Source organism: Chlorocebus sabaeus, chromosome 2 (assembly GCF_047675955.1).
Source record: "Chlorocebus sabaeus isolate Y175 chromosome 2, mChlSab1.0.hap1, whole genome shotgun sequence".
Lineage (NCBI taxonomy): Eukaryota > Metazoa > Chordata > Mammalia > Primates > Cercopithecidae > Chlorocebus > Chlorocebus sabaeus.
This window is the reverse complement of record NC_132905.1, coordinates 57,941,044-57,962,182: the sequence shown is the minus strand read 5'-3', so window position 1 is coordinate 57,962,182 and position 21,139 is coordinate 57,941,044. Positions and strand designations below refer to the sequence as shown.

At 43.5% G+C, this 21,139-nt stretch overlaps 1 protein-coding gene across 9 annotated transcripts in view; it reads right to left on the bottom strand.

The window, feature by feature from the left end:
* Positions 1–9,038: 9,038 nt before the first annotated feature.
* Positions 9,039–21,139, bottom strand: part of RIN2 (Ras and Rab interactor 2) — a 252,644-nt gene continuing 240,543 nt past the window's right edge. For all 9 annotated transcript variants that reach the window (XM_037993964.2, XM_007961294.3, XM_007961303.3 and 6 more), the window contains 3 exons: positions 19,469–19,600; positions 14,940–15,103; positions 9,039–10,856 (listed from right to left, as the gene is read on the bottom strand). In XM_037993964.2, coding sequence (XP_037849892.2) covers positions 10,533–10,856; positions 14,940–15,103; positions 19,469–19,600 — 620 coding nt within the window. In that variant the 3' untranslated portion in view covers positions 9,039–10,532. The remainder of the gene's footprint in view (positions 10,857–14,939; positions 15,104–19,468; positions 19,601–21,139) is intronic.

The window sequence follows — 21,139 nt, the reverse complement described above, 5'->3', positions numbered from 1 at the left end:
GTAAAATACTGTTTCTATCCCGGCTGCACATTTTCCCCTACATTAAAGATGACTCATAGAATCCTTTATTTATCATTCTACACAGAGTAATTTCTTTTACTGCTTCGTTGGAAAAAACTACAAGCTTTTACCACATTTAATGGCAAACATTTTCCTGCTCATTGAAACAAAACACCATGTGCTCTCTGTAAATAGTACTGACCCAGATTCACATCTATCATTGCAAAATTCCACATTGAAAACAAGCAAACAGCTTGATGGCTCATCTGTTGTTGCTCTGTTTCTTTTCTTTCAGATTATATGGAAAGGACAAAGTGTGCAGTAAATATATATTTTGATATATCCTAAGCAGCGTACTTTACAATTAAACAGCTTGGATGGTTGGATGCCTTCATATAAGAAATTTTTTAAATAAAATAATAACTGGACAAGATACATGCATTGACTCTGAACTATCGATGTAATAATCTATTTTCAGTTTTGCTAACTAGGATGTATAAATTCATTCACTATTCAAATTTAAAACTACAGGTTTCTTTCTGTATTTATTATTTTATTATTTATTTATTTTTTTCTTATTAAAACTACAGGTTTCAATTAAATAACGCAGGCTGTATTTATCTATCTTTTCCCTACCAATACCTCACTAAAATGAGAATTAAAGAAAATGTAAAAAGGAATTTTTTTAAAGGGCATACATCCATAGGAACAAAACGAATGGAAGAGGAGACAGTAGCCAATGGGAACTGGCAACAAAATTTTGTATGCTTGAAAACTCAGCAGACAGGAGAAAGTTAGATGTTAACCAACTGCAGGCGGAAAAGCCAGCAGGAAGCAAAGCAATTGACTCCCCGTGCAGAGTCTGGGTGGGCTCAGGAATTAGCCAAGGCGGGTGTGAGTGAAGGGAGAAGATGAGCGCCTCATTCCTGGAGAGACCCAGAAGCCATGTCCCTGAGCCATCAGAGCACAGGCAGCAAAGAGTGAGGTTGAGATACTGCATCGGAAATGGGCGGAGGTGAAAGCTGAAGACAGAAAGCTGAAACCCCACAGGCTCCTTGCCTGCTTAGCTCCCAGAACCCTGGCAACAAAATTTAACCCCACCTGGCACCCCCCAGTAGGATACTGGAGAATTTTCTTGGGGGGAAACCACCTGACCCAGAAGAAAAGCCCCACAGGTATTGACATATGGCCAGGTTGCCACATGGTCACCCTAAGGAGAGGACCACCATATAAGAGGGTTCAATCCTTACTTTCCAAGATATGGAATGAATAATTAATATCTTATATTGAAAAAGAGGCCGGGCATGGTAGCTCACACCTGTAATCCCAGCACTTTGGGAGGCAGAGGTGGGCAGATGACTTCAGGTCAGGAGTTCAAGACCAGCCTGACCAACACGGTGAAACCCCGTCTCTACTAAAAAATACAAAAAACTAGCCGGGCGAGGTGGTGGGCGCCTGTAGTCCCAGCTACTCGGGAGGCTGAGGCAGGAGAATGGCGTGAACCCGGGAGGCGGAGCTTGCAGTGAGCTGAGATCTGGCCACTGCACTCCAGCCTGGGCGACAGAGCGAGACTCCGTCTCAAAAAAAAAAAAAAAAAAAAGTAGCTGGGTGTGGTGGCACATGCTTGTAATCCCAGCTACTCAGGAGGCTGAGGCAGGAGAATCGCTTGAACCTGGGAGGTGGAGTTTGCAGTGAGCTGAGATCATGCCACTGCACTCCAGCCCGGTGGACAGAGTGAGACTCTGTCTCAAAAAAAAAAAAAAAAAAAGAAAAGAAAAGAAAAGAAAAAAGAAAAGAAAAGAAAAACCAATAAGCAGCAATATCAACATCTTTTTAGAAGTATGGAGATAAATAATGAAGACACAGCTGGAGATGTGGTTTGGGGGAGGAGGTAACAGAAATGGGATTGGGAGGAGGCTCAGGGGCTGCTACCTTCCATTGCAAGTCTTACAATATTTGGTTTTGAAAACTATGTATTGTGTGTATTTTTTAAAAAATCCTCCCTCCCGTAAAAAACATAAGGCAAAATCATGTGAGTAAACTGGTGTCATCTGGAAAAACAAACGAGGGCTCAGGATTGTTCAGAAAGGTTACCTGGAGAAATGGAAGAGTTCTGCGAAATTCACCACACTTTACCTTTGAAATCATCTGCTGGGGATTCCACAGGAGCTTTTTCCAACGAAGTTTTAAATCATTCACTCCTTGCTCACCAAAGAGGTTTTATTAAACACATCTTTGTTTTTTGAAGTTGATGAGTAAAAGGGTCTTATGATTAGTAGATTAGCAGATTCTCGGGGAATGAAATGCCTTTAAAAGGAAGTTGGCTGTTCTTCTTTTTTTTTGAGATGGAGTTTCGCTCTTGTTGCCCAGTCTAGAGTGCAATGGCGCAATCTCAGCTCACCACAATGTTCGCCTCCCGGGTTCAAGCGATTCTCCTACCTCAGCCTCCCGAGTAGCTGGGATTACAGGCATGTGCCACCATGACTGGCTAATTTTGTATTTCGAGTAGAAGACGGGGTTTCTCCATGTTGGCCAGGCTGGTCTCAAACTCTTGACCTCAGGTGATCCGCCCACCTCAGCCTCCCAAAGTGCTGGGATTACAGGAGTGAGCTACTGTGGCCAGCCCAGCTGTTCTTTAAGAAAATAAAAAAGCTTATAAACTTCCCATGTCACATGCAGATAATGTGACTAATTAACTGTGCATGATACATCCGTGCATGCACACACATTCATGTGCAAGCAGCTGGCCCAGAAATCCCCCCTCCGCTGCTCCTGTGTGCCCTCACACAGGTGTTGGAGGTGAGAGAAGTCACTTTCCAGCAAAATCATTAAAGTTCGACTTCAGCAATCCCACCTGATTTTCAGAATCTTTTCCCCATGCTCTTCAAGCCCCTTTTCCTTGTCAAAGCAAGAATATAATTGAATATACATAAGGAGGTAAAAACTTGGTTCCTGACATTTGTATGTGAAACCTTTTGTCCACAATGTGGTGATTTTAAACGAAGTTATGCCTTATTCTTAGCAAAACAATTATGAGCTATTTTCTTCTCCTTTCTTGCAGGGTTCTAAGAGCAGCACACCTCCTACATTTGTGTATTTGTATCAGCTGCACAAATGCCACTTCCCCCAATATACCTTGAACTAATGCTTCTCAAGCCAACTCTAATGTGCGCGTGAATCTTGTTAAAATGCAGATTCTGATCCAGCAGGTCTGCCAGGGGTCTGAGATTCTCACAAACCCCCAAAAGACGTGATGCTTCGGCCGGGCGCGGTGGCTCAAGCCTGTAATCCCAGCACTTTGGGAGGCCGAGACGGGCGGATCACGAGGTCAGGAGATGGAGACCATCCTGGCTGACACGGTGAAACCCCGTCTCTACTAAAAAATACAAAAAACTAGCCGGGCGAGGTGGCCGGCGCCTGTAGTCCCAGCTACTCGGGAGGCTGAGGCAGGAGAATGGCGTGAACCCGGGAGGCGGAGCTTGCAGTGAGCTGAGATCTGGCCACTGCACTCCAGCCTGGGCCACAGAGCAAGACTCCGTCTCAAAAAAAAAAAAAAAAAAAAAAAAAAAAAAAAAAAAAAAAGACGTGATGCTTCATCCATGGATTATGGTTTTCACAACAAAATCCTAAACTATCTGTTCAATGAGAATTTGCAATTTGTCAGGTCTCATATTTTCATGTGCTAGTAAAAATAGAAGCTTTGTGATGTCCTAGCTGCTTCACTTACATATATTTTTCTGATTGGTTAATGAGTCTCTAGCATTTTATTGTTCTCTGCAGTTTTTCTTTCAATAGATAGATAATAGATGCATAAGTCTATTCTGCATATGATTGTACATCAATAGGCTGCAGAGAAAAATGGGAGTGAGAAAGATAAAATGGACGGAAACTGCAATCTGGTAAATAAATGCATTATCTCTTAATTTGTAGAAGTGGCGAGAAGTCAGAAGCACGCACATCAGAAATAAAGAGAATTAATCACGTCAACCTCTGTATTCTTCTTGGTAAAGCACCAAGTTTTAAAGAATAGTCCTTTTAAATGATATAAATGTACATATAAATTCTATATAAATTAGTGAATATGATAAAGGGGAAAAAAGTGGAGGAAAGTTATTTAAACAATCACTGACTATAATTATGCTTTTACTTAAATAATAATTCCTTTTTGGGAAATACTATTTTAGACTCTTGTGTAGGCAGAGATGGTTCCTCTCAGGATTTCACTCTGGCCATAACTGGGAAGCTAGCAACACGTCTCTGCAACTTGCCTTGCTCCCTTTGCCTTTCTTGGTGAAAGTCACCCCTGGCTGTGGGCCCTGATGATGCTTTTGACCAGCAGGGAATACTGGGGAAAATGAGCTACTCCTAGCTCACACGCACACACCACCATCACCGCCATCGCCACCATCAGCAGTAACAGCAATGAAGTTGGGCTGGGCGCGGTGGCTCACACCTGTAATCCCAGCACTTTGGGAGGCTGAGGTGAGTGGACCACGGGGTCAGGAGATCGAGACCATCCTGGCTAACATGGTGAAACACCATCTCTACTAAAAATATAAAAAATTAGCCCAGCGTGGTGGTTGGCGCCTGTAGTCCCAGCTGCTCAGGAGGCTGAGGGAAGAGAATGGCGTGAACCTGGTAGACGGAGCTTGCAGTGAGCCGAGATCACACCACTGCACTCCAGCCTGGGTGACAGAGCGAGACTCTGTCTCAATAAATAAATAAATTAAATAAATAAAGTTAATAACTAGTTTTCACTTTATGTTTGATCTTCCTACATTGAGCAACCTGCCCCAATACATTTTTCTTAAACCTTTGATACCCATTACTGCCTTTCTTCTGTTTCACGAGAAACTTGCCAGCAGATAATAGCATGAATGGGTAGGCAGAAATAAGCAGTAGGGGTGAAATGCCAAAGCAGTCGATTATCTAATGATCGTAATAAGTAACATTTAACTGTGCTTATGGTGTGGTGCCTGGATGTTCTGAGCACTTTGCATAGATTAATTTATGTTTGCCTTACAGCAGCGACTGAAGAGGCAAGATGCTATTTTCATCCTTGGCTAGTAACACATACATATGTTTGATAGGATGCATGTGTCTGTTCCTTTGTAGATGTAACCTGTGAATGTGTTTTTATTTTATATGCACATACAGTCTTTTTTTTAAACTTCTAAATCAACCCTAGTTGATATGGTAGAACTGCACTCTCCAATATGGTAGCCACCAGACACATGTGGCTATTGATTATTTGAGACATGGCCAGTGTGAAATGAGATGTGCTGTAGGTGCAAAATGCACACACAACTTTGAAGACAATATAAAAAATAAAAGAATGTAAAATACCTCTTTAATATTTTTGATTAATTGTTGAAATATATTTGAGATATCATGAGCTAAATAAAATTACTAAAATTGATTCTACCTATTTTTTTTTTTGCTTTTTAAAAATGTGCCCACTAGTAAATGTAAAATTACCTATGTGGCTTGCTTCATATTTCTAAGGGATAGCACCAGGCTAGAAGTACATTTTCCATCGTCCTCTGCCAGCCAAATCAGGTTGAGAATACATGCTTGGTTAGGTGTCAGTGGCCTTGGCTAGGCAAGGTGTTACTTCTCCCAGGTGTGCTTTTATATTAAAATCCACATTTTGATCTAAACTAGTAGTTTTCATAGCAGAAGCACCTTGGAAGTTTAAAATAAATATGGCTGGCTGGGTTGCCTCTGCAGAGATTCTGATGGTCCGGGCAGCTGGGGCATTGGGAGTTTTAAAAGGCTCCAGGTGACTTCAAGCTGACAGCCAAAGCTGAGAGCCACCTATTCAAATGGAACAGCCGACACTGAGTCTTGGTGACAGATAGTGTGGGCGGGTAATGTTTGCAGTGGGGCCAGGTTCACACTTTTTGAGTCTCTGGTTGGAACTACAGAAACAAACTGTGGAAAGGATCAGAGCCTGCTTTTTGGCAAGGAGCCTTGGAATAGAGTTAAGAGCACCCTCAAATCCATGGCATGAGGGAAAACCCAGCCCACAGAATCATGGTAGGGAAATGGGAAGAAAGGCAAGCAATGGAGCTAATTATGTGTAGTGATATTTCCTCCACGAAACCGAAGGCTGGTTACAAAGGTGAAAGCCGTCTAGGAGCTCCTCCCTGGTCACCCGTGGTCCTCAGGTTCCAAGCCCCTCTTCACAGGCCACAGGATCTGACCAGCCCCATTCCCCAGCAGTGAGAAATGAGGGTTGGCTACAGTAGTTCTAATGTGTGCACTCAAAGGAAATACTCAGATTCATTAATGTAATGATATTCTAAGTGTCTTATATAGAGCTTCAGAATTCTGGCAAATTCTACTTTTAAATGGGAGAATTTGTATTAGACTGGAGATAAGAAACTCCTCCCCCACCCCCACCCCCAACCACCTCACTCCAATTGAAGCTTCTCCAGGGAGGTTTCTGAGGGGACGCCTTGGTTACACTTTCTCAACTATTTGGGAAGCTGAGGGGGTAGATCCCGTGAGTTCACGAGTTTGAGACTAGCCTGGGCAACATAGTGAGACCTCATCTCTGCAAAAAATAAACAAAAATTAGCTGGGCATGGTGGTGCACGCCTGTAGTCATAGCTAGTCAGGAGGCTGAGGTAGGAGGATTGCTCTTGAGCCCAGGAAGTTGAGGCTGCAGTGAGCCAAGATAGCACCACTGCATTTCATTTCAGCTTGAGTGACAGTCACACCTTGTCTCAAAAAGAAAAAAAAAAGTTATATGCCCACACCTTTCGGAATAATTATTTTTTTTAACTTCCCATACCTACGTTTCTTGCAAAGCTAGTATTCATGTGGGAAAGGTTTGTGCGAACTGCCACCATTTTTGATGTTGGAGTAAAATCGATCTTTTTCTAATCAGAACCTGTTTCTTGAGAAAAATGCCAGATGTTTTCCTCCTCCCTCCCTCTCTGCATTCTTTTTTCTTTTCTTTTCTTTTTCTTTTTTTTTGAGACTGAGTCTTGCTCTATTGTGCGGGCTAGAGTGCAGTGGCGTGATCTCAGCTGTCTGCAACCTCCGCCTCCTGGGTTCAAGGGATTCTCCTGCCTCAACTTCCCGAGTAGCTGGGATTACAGGTGCCTGCCACCATGCCTGGCTAATTTTTGTATTTTTAGTAGAGACAGGGTTTCACGATGTTGGCCAGGCTAGTCTTGAACTCCTGACCTCAAGTGAACTCCTGACCCGCCTTGGCCTCCCAAAGTGCTGGGTTTACAGGTATGAGCCACCGTTCCCAGTCCCTCTCTGCCTTCTTTACTTCCTTTCCTTATCACCTATTTAGGATTTCGCAATGTTAGGTGATTTCTTTTCCATATTTCCAACTGAATTAGAGTTAACGAAATGACAAAAAGTACTTTGGTCTCAAATTCATCATCATGAAAATGGGCCAAAAAAATGAGGACACTTAGAATTTTACTATCAGATACTGCCAGATGATTAAAACACCTGTATTCCACACACACTGTGCCCGTCTGAGTCCTTCTTGTGCTGTTTCTATTTCTCTCAGATTGCTGGCAAGTGACCAGGTGTGACCAGGCATGACCAGGCATGACCAGGCATGACCAGGCATTAAAGAAGTGCTCCCTCATTTCAAGTCTCTTAAAGATGAAGGTAACAGCTGCCCAATGAGGATGGAACCGCATTTTGTGAATGGAAGCACTCATAGCTGGGTTTCCTGGGTTTCCTGTACTTTGTATTTTCGTATAGATCTAAAGTTGTAACTTCCACATAATATGAACTACTTCAACAGTTTCTATTTCTATTCTATGTCCCTGGGGAGTGGGGGTGGTGCTAGAGTGAAAGGATTTGGCAGTGCATGCAACATTAAAAAAAAAAAAAAAAAAAAAAAAAACCCTTCCTTTGGCCAGCATTCAACTTTTATAACATGTTTTTATTTTTACTTTTTTTGGGGGGGAAAGACAGGGTTGCTCTGTCGTCCAGGCTGCAATGCAGTTGTGATCGTAGCTCACTGCAGCCTCCAATTCCTGGGCTCAAGCGATCCTCCCACCTCAGCTATAATATATTTTTAAATTTGGAAATGCATTCTCCTCTTCCTCCACCCAGCGTTATATTTTTACTCTCCTCTTATTCCCTCCAACCTTCACCCAAGTCTGTTTCCTGGCAATTTGAGAAGTGAGAAATGCCTGCATGGGGGAAAAAGTGGAGGCATATGTTGTGTTGTAATTTTAACGGGGAAGCATTGCCCAATGACAAAACCAGGGACTGTCTTGTGATGTCGCTTTCTGCCCACGCTACCTTTTCCTCTTCTGAGCTCGCTCTCATCCCGTGGAAGGCTGCAAGGCTGCCTCGCATCCAGAGGCTGTGACCTGCTTTAAATCAACAAAGCATGATGATCTTAGTTTGAAGAGTGGGGAGGACAACCATATGGATTGAGCTGTCAACGTTTAGTTCGTTCTAAATATCAAAAGCAGGCAGCCCATTCAGTCCTCATTCTGATCTTTACGGATCTCTCCCACTGATGAGTTAGAAACCCTTTTAAACTCATGTTTTCCTTCCTTCAGCCAGGAAGGATTTATTGAGCACTTACTATTAATATATGCCAGGCACTGTTCCAAGCATGGGGAGTATAGCAGCGAGGAGACCAAGCCTCTGGCTGTCAATTTTGAAACAGCACTGAACTTTCAGCCAGGGCATTGCAGAGGCTGCGTGAGGACAGGGTGGGGCTGTCTGCAGGGCCCCAGCTAACTCCATGTTCAAATTACCTGTGATTTTCTCTAAGTCCGACTGAGCCAAGTACTGTACTAGATAACAATGGAAACACTTTCAGGCGGGAGGATGATCTTTTCCTTCTGCTCCTTAACTTTTGCCCCATATCAGGAGGAGCTTCTGAGAAATGTGAGCTTTTCTGCTTAGCCCCTCAATACATCGTCTAACCACAAACCCTGGCTCGTATTTCATCTGTCCATGACACTGTGTGGTGCATGAATATATTCTTACTCTAAAGAAAAAAAAAAAAAGGATATTTCAAAAATTATTTTCACACATGATTATCATACAGTATTACAATGTATTATGTGCAAAATTCCATTTAAAAAATCATTTACAAAAGTACAACACAGTATGTGCTGAGGGTTCTAGTTCAACAAAAGCCAAGGCTAAAAAAGGTACAAGGTACAAAGCCAACCAAATTAGATGACTATGCATCTTTACACAGTACAATAACATGTTTTTGTAACTACCTGTGTTACATGGATACAAGACCCTCATAGTTTGTGCACCTGCAAACTGGTTTTATTTAACGTAAGTTTAATTTCACTGCAGGTTCTGATAATGTAGATTTTTTTTGTGTGTGTGCATTTTCAAATTCTTCTCCATTATACAGCATCTTATTTAACTAAACAAAAGCCACATTATACATTACTTGGTTTCTGGTCCCAATAATTTGATGCTGTTAGTTTTAATTTCTATGGAAAAGGAAGAAAAGGTGTTCTTCTTGATTTTTATTTTTCTGAAGGGGCTTTCAAAATTGTTTCTAAAAGCAAATCACACACGGAATAGATTTTGCCAAACCTCATTGCATATTTACAGTATTTTAAGCGTAGGTGGTTCCTTCTATCTCTTTTTCTACATCTTTCGAAGAGCCTGAACCAGCAGACTGCACTCCTCAGTCCTTTGTTAGAGTCCGTATTTCTCTCTCTACCTCTCGCTACATTCATTTCTCTCCTTATTCTCAGCATCATTTGTTTAAAAAACAAAACAGCAAAACACCACTAAACGTGAACAAGAGAACAGTACATCCGATTTCCAAAGGCATTCTGTGGCCAGTGTCAGGAATACGTTGCTTTAAGAAATCCAGCAGTCTCTCCCCACAAAGTTGCCAAAACATCCAGTTACAGAAAAGAGACTTTAAAAATGCAATACTCTCAAATCCAGCAAGAGATTTATTTTTGAATATTAAATGTTAAAATCACATGCATAATTATAGAATATTTTAAAGTTACAAAAATATTTTAAAAACCAATCCTGACAGTTTACCTGCAACTGCTATAAAAATTTCTATGAAATATATAAAAACATGAAGGCTCTTTGTAAAAAAAAAAAAAAAAAAAAAAGGAAAAAGGAAAAAGGAAGGCAGGAAGGGATGAGGCCATCCACAGGAGTGAGAATCACCTGACGCACTGCATCGCAAACATCTGCTGTTGAATTCAAAAGAACTTGTATCTGAAGTGTTTCTTCTGCACATATACATACATGTAAGCCAACCTAGAACCTGACTGGGGGTAGGTAGCAAACAATCTCAGGACACTTCAACCATCAAATACAATTCTCCATTGCCAAAAGGGAATCCTACTGTTTCACGAACCTCAGCTACCTTGCGTGGCTAAAGACGCCCTTGGCTGAGTTGGCCTGTGGATGGCTTAGTCACTAAACGGAGGGGTCCCCGAGGAGGTGACTGCTTTTCAAGCTCAAGCACATAGAAGCCAGAAGACAAGGCTTCCAGCTCCCCTTTGGATGCACCACTGGGAAGTCCTGCCTCTCTTCTAGGAGGTGGTGAGGTCTTCTTCTCCGTTCTGGAAAATGACGCCGTAAGGATCGTTCTTGATGCGTTTGTAGACAAAGTGGAAGATGTGGGGCTGTGGTCGACTGTGCAGCTCCGCCTTGATTTTTTGAGGGTAAGTGTCCTCTGCCAGCTGCTGCCATGTCTCATCAACGAAGAGAAAGAGGCTGTACTCCTCAGGGTCCCCCACCTTGAACTTCTCAGCGCAGATCTGACACACATCCTCGGTGGTGATATAAGGTCTCACAAGGAGGGTCTTTCCTGTGCAACCACTGTTGACCTCCTGAAATGCAACTCGGAGGTAATTCTGCAGGTGGAAGAGGAATGTTGAGACAGTCAGAAGAGAAAACTAGATAGCATGATGGGGGACCGAGTGGGGCGTGGTTACTGTGAGCCACTTCCAGGCCCTGTCCTGTCATAATGCCCGATGTCAGGCCATGAAGCTTCGAATGACAAGGAAAGAGGCTGACCTGACTTTGGACAGTGGCGAGGATAACTACATGATTCATTGCAACTGTAAGAAGCAGGAAGTCCAGGCAGCCCTAGTTCTGATCTTTCCATTTCCCTCATAAAGTCTGCTTAAGAAACCCCTGCTTAAGAGTGTGAACCGCATCCAATGCTGGGTTTCTTCCCAGATTGAAAAATAAACCAAATAGCACAAGAGTATGAAGGAAGTCAGCAGGAAGAGATTTAAAATATCTACACACAACAGCACGCACTGTGCTCACATTTTGTTTTTTTTCTGTTCCTTTTAAGAGATGAGATCTCACTATGTTCCCCAGGCTGGACTCATACTGCTGGGCTCAAGTGATCCTCCTGCCTCAGCCTCCTGAGTAGCTAAGTCTACAGGTGCATGCCACTGTACCTGGCTTGTGCTCACTTTTGATACACTTTTTAAATAAATCCTAATCAAGGGCAATAATTTAGATTGAATCACACACATACAAAAAACATGCTGACATCTGACTATTTTTTATCTCCCCCACATGGTGATTTCAGGTAGTTCAATCTAATACAAGGCTCTTAGTGGCTCTGGGCACAATGTGGAAAAAGTCAGAAGGAAAAGAACGTTGATTTTGCCAAACGCTTTGCAGATGGAGGTGATTACATGCAAGGTGGTGCTGCAGGGAATTAAACAAAGACATTTGAAGGCTCAGGCACTGCCATCATGCCAGGTACATACTATCATGAAATATGTAAACCTGTGGTCTTACAAGATACAAAGCCCAGACCAGGCATAAAGAATCTTAAACTCACATCAGGCTCTCCTAGATTTTGTGACCCCAGACAGCTTTGCTTCTGTTTCCTTAAGAGTGGTGTTATCAGATGAAATCTAGAACACCCAGTGAAATTTGAGTTTCATCTAGAAAACAAATACATTTTATTCTTCTAAATCTGGCAACCCTGCTCGGCAGTGAAGGGAAGGAGGGCTCTCTGCCCAGGTGCCTGCATGGTCACCACGAGGGTTTCCTGGGATAATGGAAGCTCTCGGGAAGGACAGTGAGCTCTGCACATGTCAGATATGTTTCATATCTGCTTCCAGTGGGGACTTTTGCTAGCCCAGTGACTTTGCAGGAGAGGTGAGCTAGTGGGAGGTGCCCAGGTTGACACTGACACTCTTTGAACGTTTTTTTTTTTTTTTTTTTTTTAAGAGAGAGGGTCTACGTGATCCCTGTTTGACTAGTGCAGAAACTGAGGCACAGAGAGGCTAAGTAACTTGCCCAAAGCCACACAGCTAGGACATGGCAGAGGCAGCCCCACCACCTTGACCACTAAGACGTACTGCCTCTTCCCACGTGAGAAGACCTCTGTGCCTGTGACCTCTGAATCAGGGGTTTCAGATGGAGCTTTGGGTCTGAGGTTTTGCTTTGACCCCCGAGCCGAGTGCTGAGCATTTCCTTCTTTGGTTACACTCTGAGAAGGCATGCACCTCCAAAGTGAGCAGGGTCAATGAAGGCAGGAGGGGGCGGCTGCAGAAGAAGGCAGCTCCACGGTGTCTGGGGGTCTCCAGGTGAAGAGGTGGAGGAGGAAGTGTGTGTTGGCAGGTGGGCAAAGGAACAATGAACTTTCCTTACTCCCTCTGTTCTGCCTCAGGCAGCCCCTCCCTGGACAGCTGTATAATGGCACCCCAGGGGTCTGCAAACACTGAGCGGCACAGGGACCTTCTTAGTGCAACAGGGTGAGGAGAGTGCAGCACGTGTATTCTCATTCTTTAGGTTTATGTGCTTGAGAAGGGATTTCTGAGAATACTGAAATCTTGGAGAAGAACGAGCTGATCTTGGCTTTCAAAGATGGGCTTGCCTTGTTTTTATTTGTTTTTGAGAAAGGGTCTTATTCTGCTGCCCAGGCTGGAGTGCAGTGGTGTGATCATGGCTCACTGTTGCCTCAAACTCCCGGGCTCGACAGATCCTCCCACCTTAGCCTCCTGAGTAGCTGGGACTACAGGTGTCTACCACTACACTGACTAACTTGAAAATTTTTGTTGTTGTTGTTTTGTAGAGAAGGGGGTCTCACTTTGTTGCCAAGGCTGGTCTCCAATGCCTGGCCTCAAGTGATCTTCCTGCCTCAGCCTGTGAGGCGCTGGGATTACAGGTGTGAGCCACCTCATCTGACCCCTCTATTTTCAGAGCTCTTATAAAAGAAAAAAAAAAAAGGCCAGGTACAGTGGCTCACGCCTGTAATCCCAGCACTTTGGGAAGCTGAGGCAGGTAGATCAGTTTGAGGCCAGGAGTTTGAGTCCAGCCTGGCCACCAGGGTGAAATCCCGTCTCTACTACAAATACAAAATAAATTAGCCAGCTGTGGTGGTGAGCACCTGTAGTCCCAGCTACTCCAGAGGCTGAGGCAGGAGAATCGTTTGAACCTGGAAGGTAGAGGTTGCAGTGAGCAGAGATCGTGCCACCACTGCACTCCAGCCTGGGTGAGCGAGACTCCACCTAAAAAAAAAAAAAAGCAGGTGAATCTGGACATGTAGGCAAACCTGTCCTGCTTTCCAGATCCCTGCTTGGAAACTCATCATGAGGAACATAGAAACAAACCACAGGCAGATGTTATCATTTAATTTAAAACCTTCAAAATATTATTTGAAGACACTTGCCAACTCACTTGTCATTTCATAAACAATGAGCAAATCAGAATTGTGTTAGGTAAGGATTTCTTTCTTTTTTCTTTTTTTTTTTTGAGACGGAGTCTCGCTTTGTCGCCCAGGCTGGAGTGCAGTGGCGCGATCTCCACTCACTGCAAGCTCCGCCTCCCGGGTTCAGGCCATTCTCCTGCCTCAGCCTCCCGAGTAACCGGGACTATAGGCGCCGGCCACCGCGCCCCGCTAATTTTTGTATTTTTAGTAGAGACGGGGTTTCACTGTGTTAGCCAGGGTGGTCTCAATCTCCCGACCTCGTGATCCGCCAGTCTCGGCCCCCTAAAGTGCTGGGATTACAGGCATGAGCCACCATGCCCAGCCTCTTTTTTTCTTTTTTGAGACTAAGTCTCACTCTGTCACCCAGGCTGGAGTGCAGCGGTGTGATCTCGGCTCACTGCAACCTCCGCCTCCTGGGTTCAAGCGATTCTGCTGCCTCAGCCTCCCAAGTAGCTGGGATTACAGGTGCCTGCCACTACACCCAGCTAATTTTTGTATTTTTAGTAGACACAGGGTTTCACCATGTTGGCCTGGCTGGTCTCGAACTCCTGACCTCAGGTGATCTGCCCGACTTGGCCTCCCAAAGTGCTGGGATTACAGGCGTGAGCCCTGATGCCTGGCCTTGGGTAAAGATTTCTATAGCCCTAACCCACCTCTCCATTCTAAGAAACAAGCTCACTGGGAATCCCACATTCCCAAGCAGCAGCTCATGGTCAGGAAAAACCCTGGCCAGGGAACCTGAGCAGGACTCGCTCAGATGCTTGCCTGGTCACTCTGCGCTGTGGACGGCTGCCATAGCTGTTGCTGCTGCTGCTGAGATTCTGGGGTCTTCTGTTTTGGAGAGCGGGCGAGTGAAAAGGGAAGGAGACATCACTGTTCCTCTCCCTTTTCCCAAAGAGAAACTAGGCCAATTGTATCGCGTAACACAGCGGCTGTTTCCTGATGAAACAAAATCTCCAACGCCTGTGCCAATGCTTCCTCCTCCTTTTTGACTTATCGTCTGCTTGTTTGGGCAGAAATCCTGCCTTAATTCAACTTGGTTTTCTTAAGGACAGCAAACCTTGGACCAACTATCCCATGCATATATAAATGTAAAGAAAACAGAGCAATGTAACAAGGCCAGAGGGTGGTTTGAGATCTCCCTTTCCTGCCAAATAATTCAACACAGTGGGGACCTCTGAGCTGGGATGTGCTGGGTGAGCCAGCTCTGCATTCCTGGAGGAGGAAGGAAGCAAAGCGGGGGCCAGCTGCACACCTGGAAGTCGTCCACAGAGGGGATGGTCCGGTTGGTGGTTCTCCGTTTGTGCCACTGCCTCAGGGTGTCTCTGGTTTCTGAGCTGAGCAGTCGCGCTGCTTGTTCTTCTTGGAAATTCTTTATCAGAGAAAGTGCTCCGTATGCGCTTGTCAAGTAATAGCCTCCTGAAAAAAGCAGAAAGAGTGGGTCCTCCCAGTGCCAACCTCCGCTCACAGGTGATAATGGGATGCCAGCATTAGAGGGCATGTTTTGTATTTTTAGTATTTCTTCAACATGCATTTCCTGTAGCATCACAGAGGCCCACATCCAAGAGCATGGCACTCACTCCTCCATCCATCCCTTCACACAGCCATCCCACAGAGATTTATGGAGTGACCCAGGCCTGGGAGGGGCCGGGGGAACACAGACAAGCCAGGCTGACAAGTTTCCTGTTTCCACTGATGGGATTTCCATTCCAGTGCGTGAGACTGACCAAGCCTCTAAAGTGTTTTTGTTGTTGTTGTTGTTTTTGAGATGGAATCTCGCTTCGTCACCTAGGCTGGAGTGCAGTGGCACAATCTCAGCTCACTGCAACCTCCGCCTCCCAGGTTCAAGCAACCCTCCCACCTCAGCCTCCTGAATGGCTGGGATTAAAGGCAGGCGCCACCATGCTTGGCTAATTTTTGTATTTTTAGTAGAGATGGGGTTTCACTATTTTGGCCAGGCTGGTGTCGAACCCTGGCCTCAACTGATCCACCCGTCCCGGCCTCTCAAAGTGCTGAGATTACATGAGCCACCATGCCTGGCCAAAATTATTAAAGTGCAATTGTGAAAAACGTTTGCTAGAAATAGTTGGGGTATTAAGGCCTGACAGAGTGGTTGGGGGAAAGTCAGGCTTGTGAGACAATCCAAAGCTAGAATCTCCTCCATCAGTCCAGACTCGTGGCAACACTTACTTTTGGCTTTTTCTTTTAGTAGTTGATATTTTCTATCTCTGATAAACAAGAATTTGGTTTTCAAAAAAAGTAAAAAAAAAAAAAAAAAAAAAAAAAAAAACAACTAAATGAATATTTTCTAAATTAAGTACACTATACACTTTGAAAGAACTGTTCGCAAAAATGTGGGTACTTCAAAAATAATTTCTCTCTCCTGATTCCCTTTCTTACCCCTTCCTTTGGGACTAACGTAACACCTGGCACTTAGGATAAAATAATTTACAAGAAAGTGATGTTCCTGTGATGGTGCATTTAGGAATGATCTCTTATGTTCCTGAGGAGTGGAAAAGGGCTGACGACCCTGTTAGATGCGTATGTATTCCTTCATAGTTTTTGTTGTAACATATGATTAGGTGCCTGGGGAGGAACTTACGGTCTCTGCGCTGAAGAGCCACTAGGGGTCGCCCCGAATGTTTATTAAAAATTCCCTAACTGGGCACAGCACATTTTAGATGTAGAGACATTCTTTGTCAAAATACCCACTGAATCTCTACTGCGAGCCACAGCTACAGAGGAGAAAGTAGGTTTGTAAGAAATAGAATCTGAGTCCTCACTCTCCAGAAGTTTATGAATGTGTGTTTTGTTTTGTTTTGTTTTTTTAAAAAAAGACACTGGTAATTTATGCCTGCAGGGACCAGAAGTTAGTTTGGTGAAATGAGTTTTGTGCAGAAGTGTCACCTTTAGGGGCAAAGTATTTAACTGTTCATGTGAGACCCTGTAGAAGCCTCTCTCTGGTCAATAAGTGGCAATATGTAAGATGGCAACTGTCCCCTCCATGTGGGTCAGGAGCCGCACACCCTGCGAACTTGTGCTGGACATGAACTCGAGAAAGAAAAACACCCTTCTTGTTTTTGAGTTGCAGATAAAGACTTGAGGTTATTTTTTTCCTGCAGCATAATCTGGGTCACCCTGAGCCACGCACTTTCCCTTGATCACATGTCAAGCTTTCTGTGTACAGAGTGATCTGAAAGGTTTTCCAGACCTTGCCACCTACAGTATAATCACCCTAGTTAAGAGTTTTGAATTGCTGATCTTTACCAAATATTTGCCCCACAAACAAATCAGCAGGTGACTGTGTGTGAAACTCAGTAATCCAGAATACAGATGCTACATGAAGAATTTCAGGAGAAATCAGTATGAATGTAAGTATTCGGGAAAGGCTGTATGGAGGGTCAGGATTTGAGCAAGGACTTGGAGAACTGTTACAATCTTTGTGCGGGTGGTGGGGGGCTCCTTTGGACTTCAAATTTTAGACTCCCTAGCTCTCATCTGTTCAGGACACTAAGGAGAAAACTCAAATGCTGGAAGCACAAAATTGACCACACTTTGAAACATGTGGATGCAATTAGAGAAGGTTTTAAATTTCAGCAAAACTATAACCCTACCACAAGAGTTGTGCAATTCTAAGGGATTCTATGACGCCTTTTTGGTAAATGAGAATACCTGCTTAAACAGCAGAAAACAGACGTGGCTGCTACCCTGCAAACCAAAGAGGACTTTGGGCAGGCACGGAAAAGTCCAATCTGTATTTTTGCCACTGCTCAGTAGCCTCTTCCTCCCAGGCTGCATAGCTTCAGTTCGATGCTACGCAGGCCTGGTCTGTGATCACAGCCAACCCGACTAGGCTGCCTGCTCTCCCAAGAAAGGCAGCCAAGAAGCCCCAGACACAGTTAAGTGGAAGCAGGCTTTATTGAAGTGCGAGCTCACCAGCCGCTTTGTGTCCTTACTAGCTGTGCCTTTGTCTTTCTTGTGGGATTCGTGGAGGAGATGACAGCCACCTGTCCATTAGTCATCAACACAGGGCCTTGCCCTGGGCCAGTCTGGGAAAGGGGCAGGTAGTAGGTGTCTCTATCCTTGGGCCACAAGATATAAGCAAATGTTTGTCCTGAGTGCACATTGTCAGTAACAGAATCGACTTTCTAAGTGAAACCCGCATGTCTTTTTCCCCAAAGCCCTAAGAGCTCTACATACTTATTACTAGAATTAAACATGATCGAAGCTTGAAAAAGAACAACCCCAAACTGTATTAATAACAAACACTACAGTGGAAGGAAGGAAAGCATGCCATGTAGACTAACATGCTTCTCTTGGTCCCTGGGCAAAACCACATGTTTGGCCTTGTCCGGTCTAATCCCAGGGCAGAACAGGCAAGAAAAGCTCCAGGGAGGGCCTCAGAGGCTCATCAGGGAGTGTCTGGTTCCATGGTTAGGAATATTAATGAGGGGACAGAAGAGGCTAAAGGGTGAAAGAATGAAAGAGGCCCATTCATACCTGCCTGGGATGGGGAACAGGAAGAGAGATATTCATCCCACATCCTGAGTCAGCACTACCCATGGCCACGTGGGAAGGGCATAAGTGGGCTCCAGAGAGGGCGGTCCCTCCGACAGAAAAAGTAGGACTGAAGAGACTAAGGGGCACATTCTGGGGTGGTAAAAATGCACGTCATTCCCTCCAGGGAAAATGCTGGGATGACTCATTCCTTAGGGAATCCTGTCAGAGATGGACCTTTCCACTCAAGCCCAGACTGAAACTCATCGGAAAAAACAACAACAACAACAACAACAGCAACAAAAACCCCATAACAATCCCCCCTAGGGCTTGTCTGGGTTTTTATCTGGATATATTAAAATGGATTAAGAGGATTCACAGTGCACAGGCCCTGATATGTTCTGCTTTAAAAAGATAAGCTCACACACAGTCCCAGTTACGTCTGCTTTTCAAGGTTGTGCGCTAGTGTGCCAAACATCCTAATCATTTCCATGGTGAAATACCTAAGCTATGCGTAAGGAGAAGGAATTTCTGCTAAGACATGTTGGCGTTAGGCAGACATAAGAAGAAGGAATCCGACTGCCAAGGTAAATTGAGAGCAAACTGCACGGATTCCACACCCCTGTGTTTTTATTATAAAAATGAAAAGACACTTAAAAAAAAAAACTGGAAAAAATTTAATACTGTTTTTACCTTAAAAGTGAAATTTTAAAAAATAAAAACAAAGCCAAGCTTTTACCCATTTCACGAATATAAGAGCAGGTTATTTTTCTGGCAATGGAAATATCCTCAACAAAAGTTTATAATTTTCTCTTGGAGTCAAAGAAACCATTTCTTAAAAAAAAAAAAAAGGCATTTATTCTACTGAATGTAGTTTTTTTATTGCCATTAAGCAATCTTAGTGAAGCATAGTTAAGATGGGGTTATATTTTTTCTTTGTGTTTTTCCTGGCTTTTCCAAATTTTCTACCATGAGTGCGTATTACCTTTGCAATCAGAAAAAGCTTAGTACACGCTTTTAAATTAAAAAAAAATTCAGTTAACGCTTAAGATGTCAAAAAAAGCACCCAAGTAACTGCTTCATGGGTGCAGAATTTTATTTTAGGGTGAGGAAAATAGTTTGATGCTAACTAAAGGTGGAGAATGCATGACATTGTGAATATACCAAATGCCACTGAATTATTCACTGTAAAATGATTAATGTTATGTTACATGAATTTCATCTCAATTTTTAAAAAAATGAAAAAAATAGCACCCAGTTCCTTCAACTTTTCTCAAAAGCAGTTACCTTCTCCATGTAACAGCGATGGGTCTAGGAGCTCCATCATGTACTCGATTTCAGTGTCCAATTCAAGCATGTCACACTGGGCTATGACGTAGGTCAGGACTGGCAAGAAGTCATCAGCGCCATACATCCTCCCTGAGAGTAGGAAGAAAGAACGAGATGGAGTGTTTTTACCAACTTTTCTTTCTTTCACATCCTACTTGCTGCTTTTATTAGACAGCAAGGAGTCACTCTGGGGGACTGCGCTATTTATAAACAGAGGTGGGTGTTTCTGGAATCCTATGTAACCTGTGACCCTCCCAGCTGCTAATGTTAGAGACCAGCCCTTACAGTTTCAGAATGAATGTCTATGAACCAATGAACACATTACAGATTTTCTCTCCGCTTTTATAATTTGTATAAAATTATATGATAGAACAGAATGCTCGTTAAAATATTTTAACTTTCAGCAAACAATAAACAATATTATAAAACACAAAATATTTACTTATGCTAATTCTTTGTGTCTTATTTCCTATTTCTTGCTATGCACATTATTCACAAACATAATGACAAGGCCAAACTCAAACCAGGAAGAAGCCAACTTTGCTCTGTATTTAATGTGAGCACACAGGTAATTCGGTATATGTTGAATACACACACTGATTAATAGAAATATATGGCAAAAAGTGTTAGTGTTTACTTCTAGTTTTCTTTACATCAGTGGTTCTCAACTGGAGATGGTTTTGTCCCCCAGGGGATATCTGGCACTGTCTGAAGACATTTTTCATTGACATAACTGGAGGGTGGGGATGCAGATGACATCTGGGATGCTACTAAACTTCCTACAGGAAGCAGGACAGCCCCTGATTAGAAGATTATAATTATTCTGTCTACATCAAGTCTTTAGTGTGTGTGTTGAGAAACTGTGCTTCAGAAGAAATCTGAATCCCATGCAGATTATTATTTGGGGAATTTTTAGAAATGACTGTGAACTACAGAAAATATGTTTCCTACATGTGAAATATGCTTGCAAACTTATGAGGTGATGTTCACATGCTATCATTACCAGGCCCAGGAGCTCATATTTTAACATCTTCACTCAACAATTCCCGAAGTGCACATACATTCCTGTCTACTCAAGCAGTGGTTAATAGAGCCTGTGTTTTCTCTCTGCTGCTTCTTCATTAAGCAATTTCACTCAGAAGAAAAGTTCGTAATCGTCCTCGGAATTACAATAAGCTTACTGAAGACCTGGGACAATGCAAGGCTCCATCACTATCCATGATTCATGGTTACCCCTGCATCTACAGGAAGCAGCAAGGCTAAATCCGAGGGCTGGCTTTCCAAGTTTGTAACTCTTTGGTGAATTTCAATTATATTGATTCGGCTTGTAGCAAAGAAGGTCTAGCCAATGAAACAGCTCTAATGAGGCCTCATTATGACTGAATGCTCCGAGTTCCTTTCACATACTATAGGTCATTGACATAAACCCTCATTGGCCAAAATGTTGTAATGATACTCGCTGATGTTTCCATTGCACTTGGGGCTATGTGTGAGCTGTCTCAGCTGATCCTCACCTTATGAAAGAAAGGGTGACATCCAGCTAAAGACGCAGAAAACTACAGCGTGCAAGGTTGATTAAGGGGACCAAAGTCCCTCAGTTAATTTTCTTCTTTTTGGAGGGAAGATTTG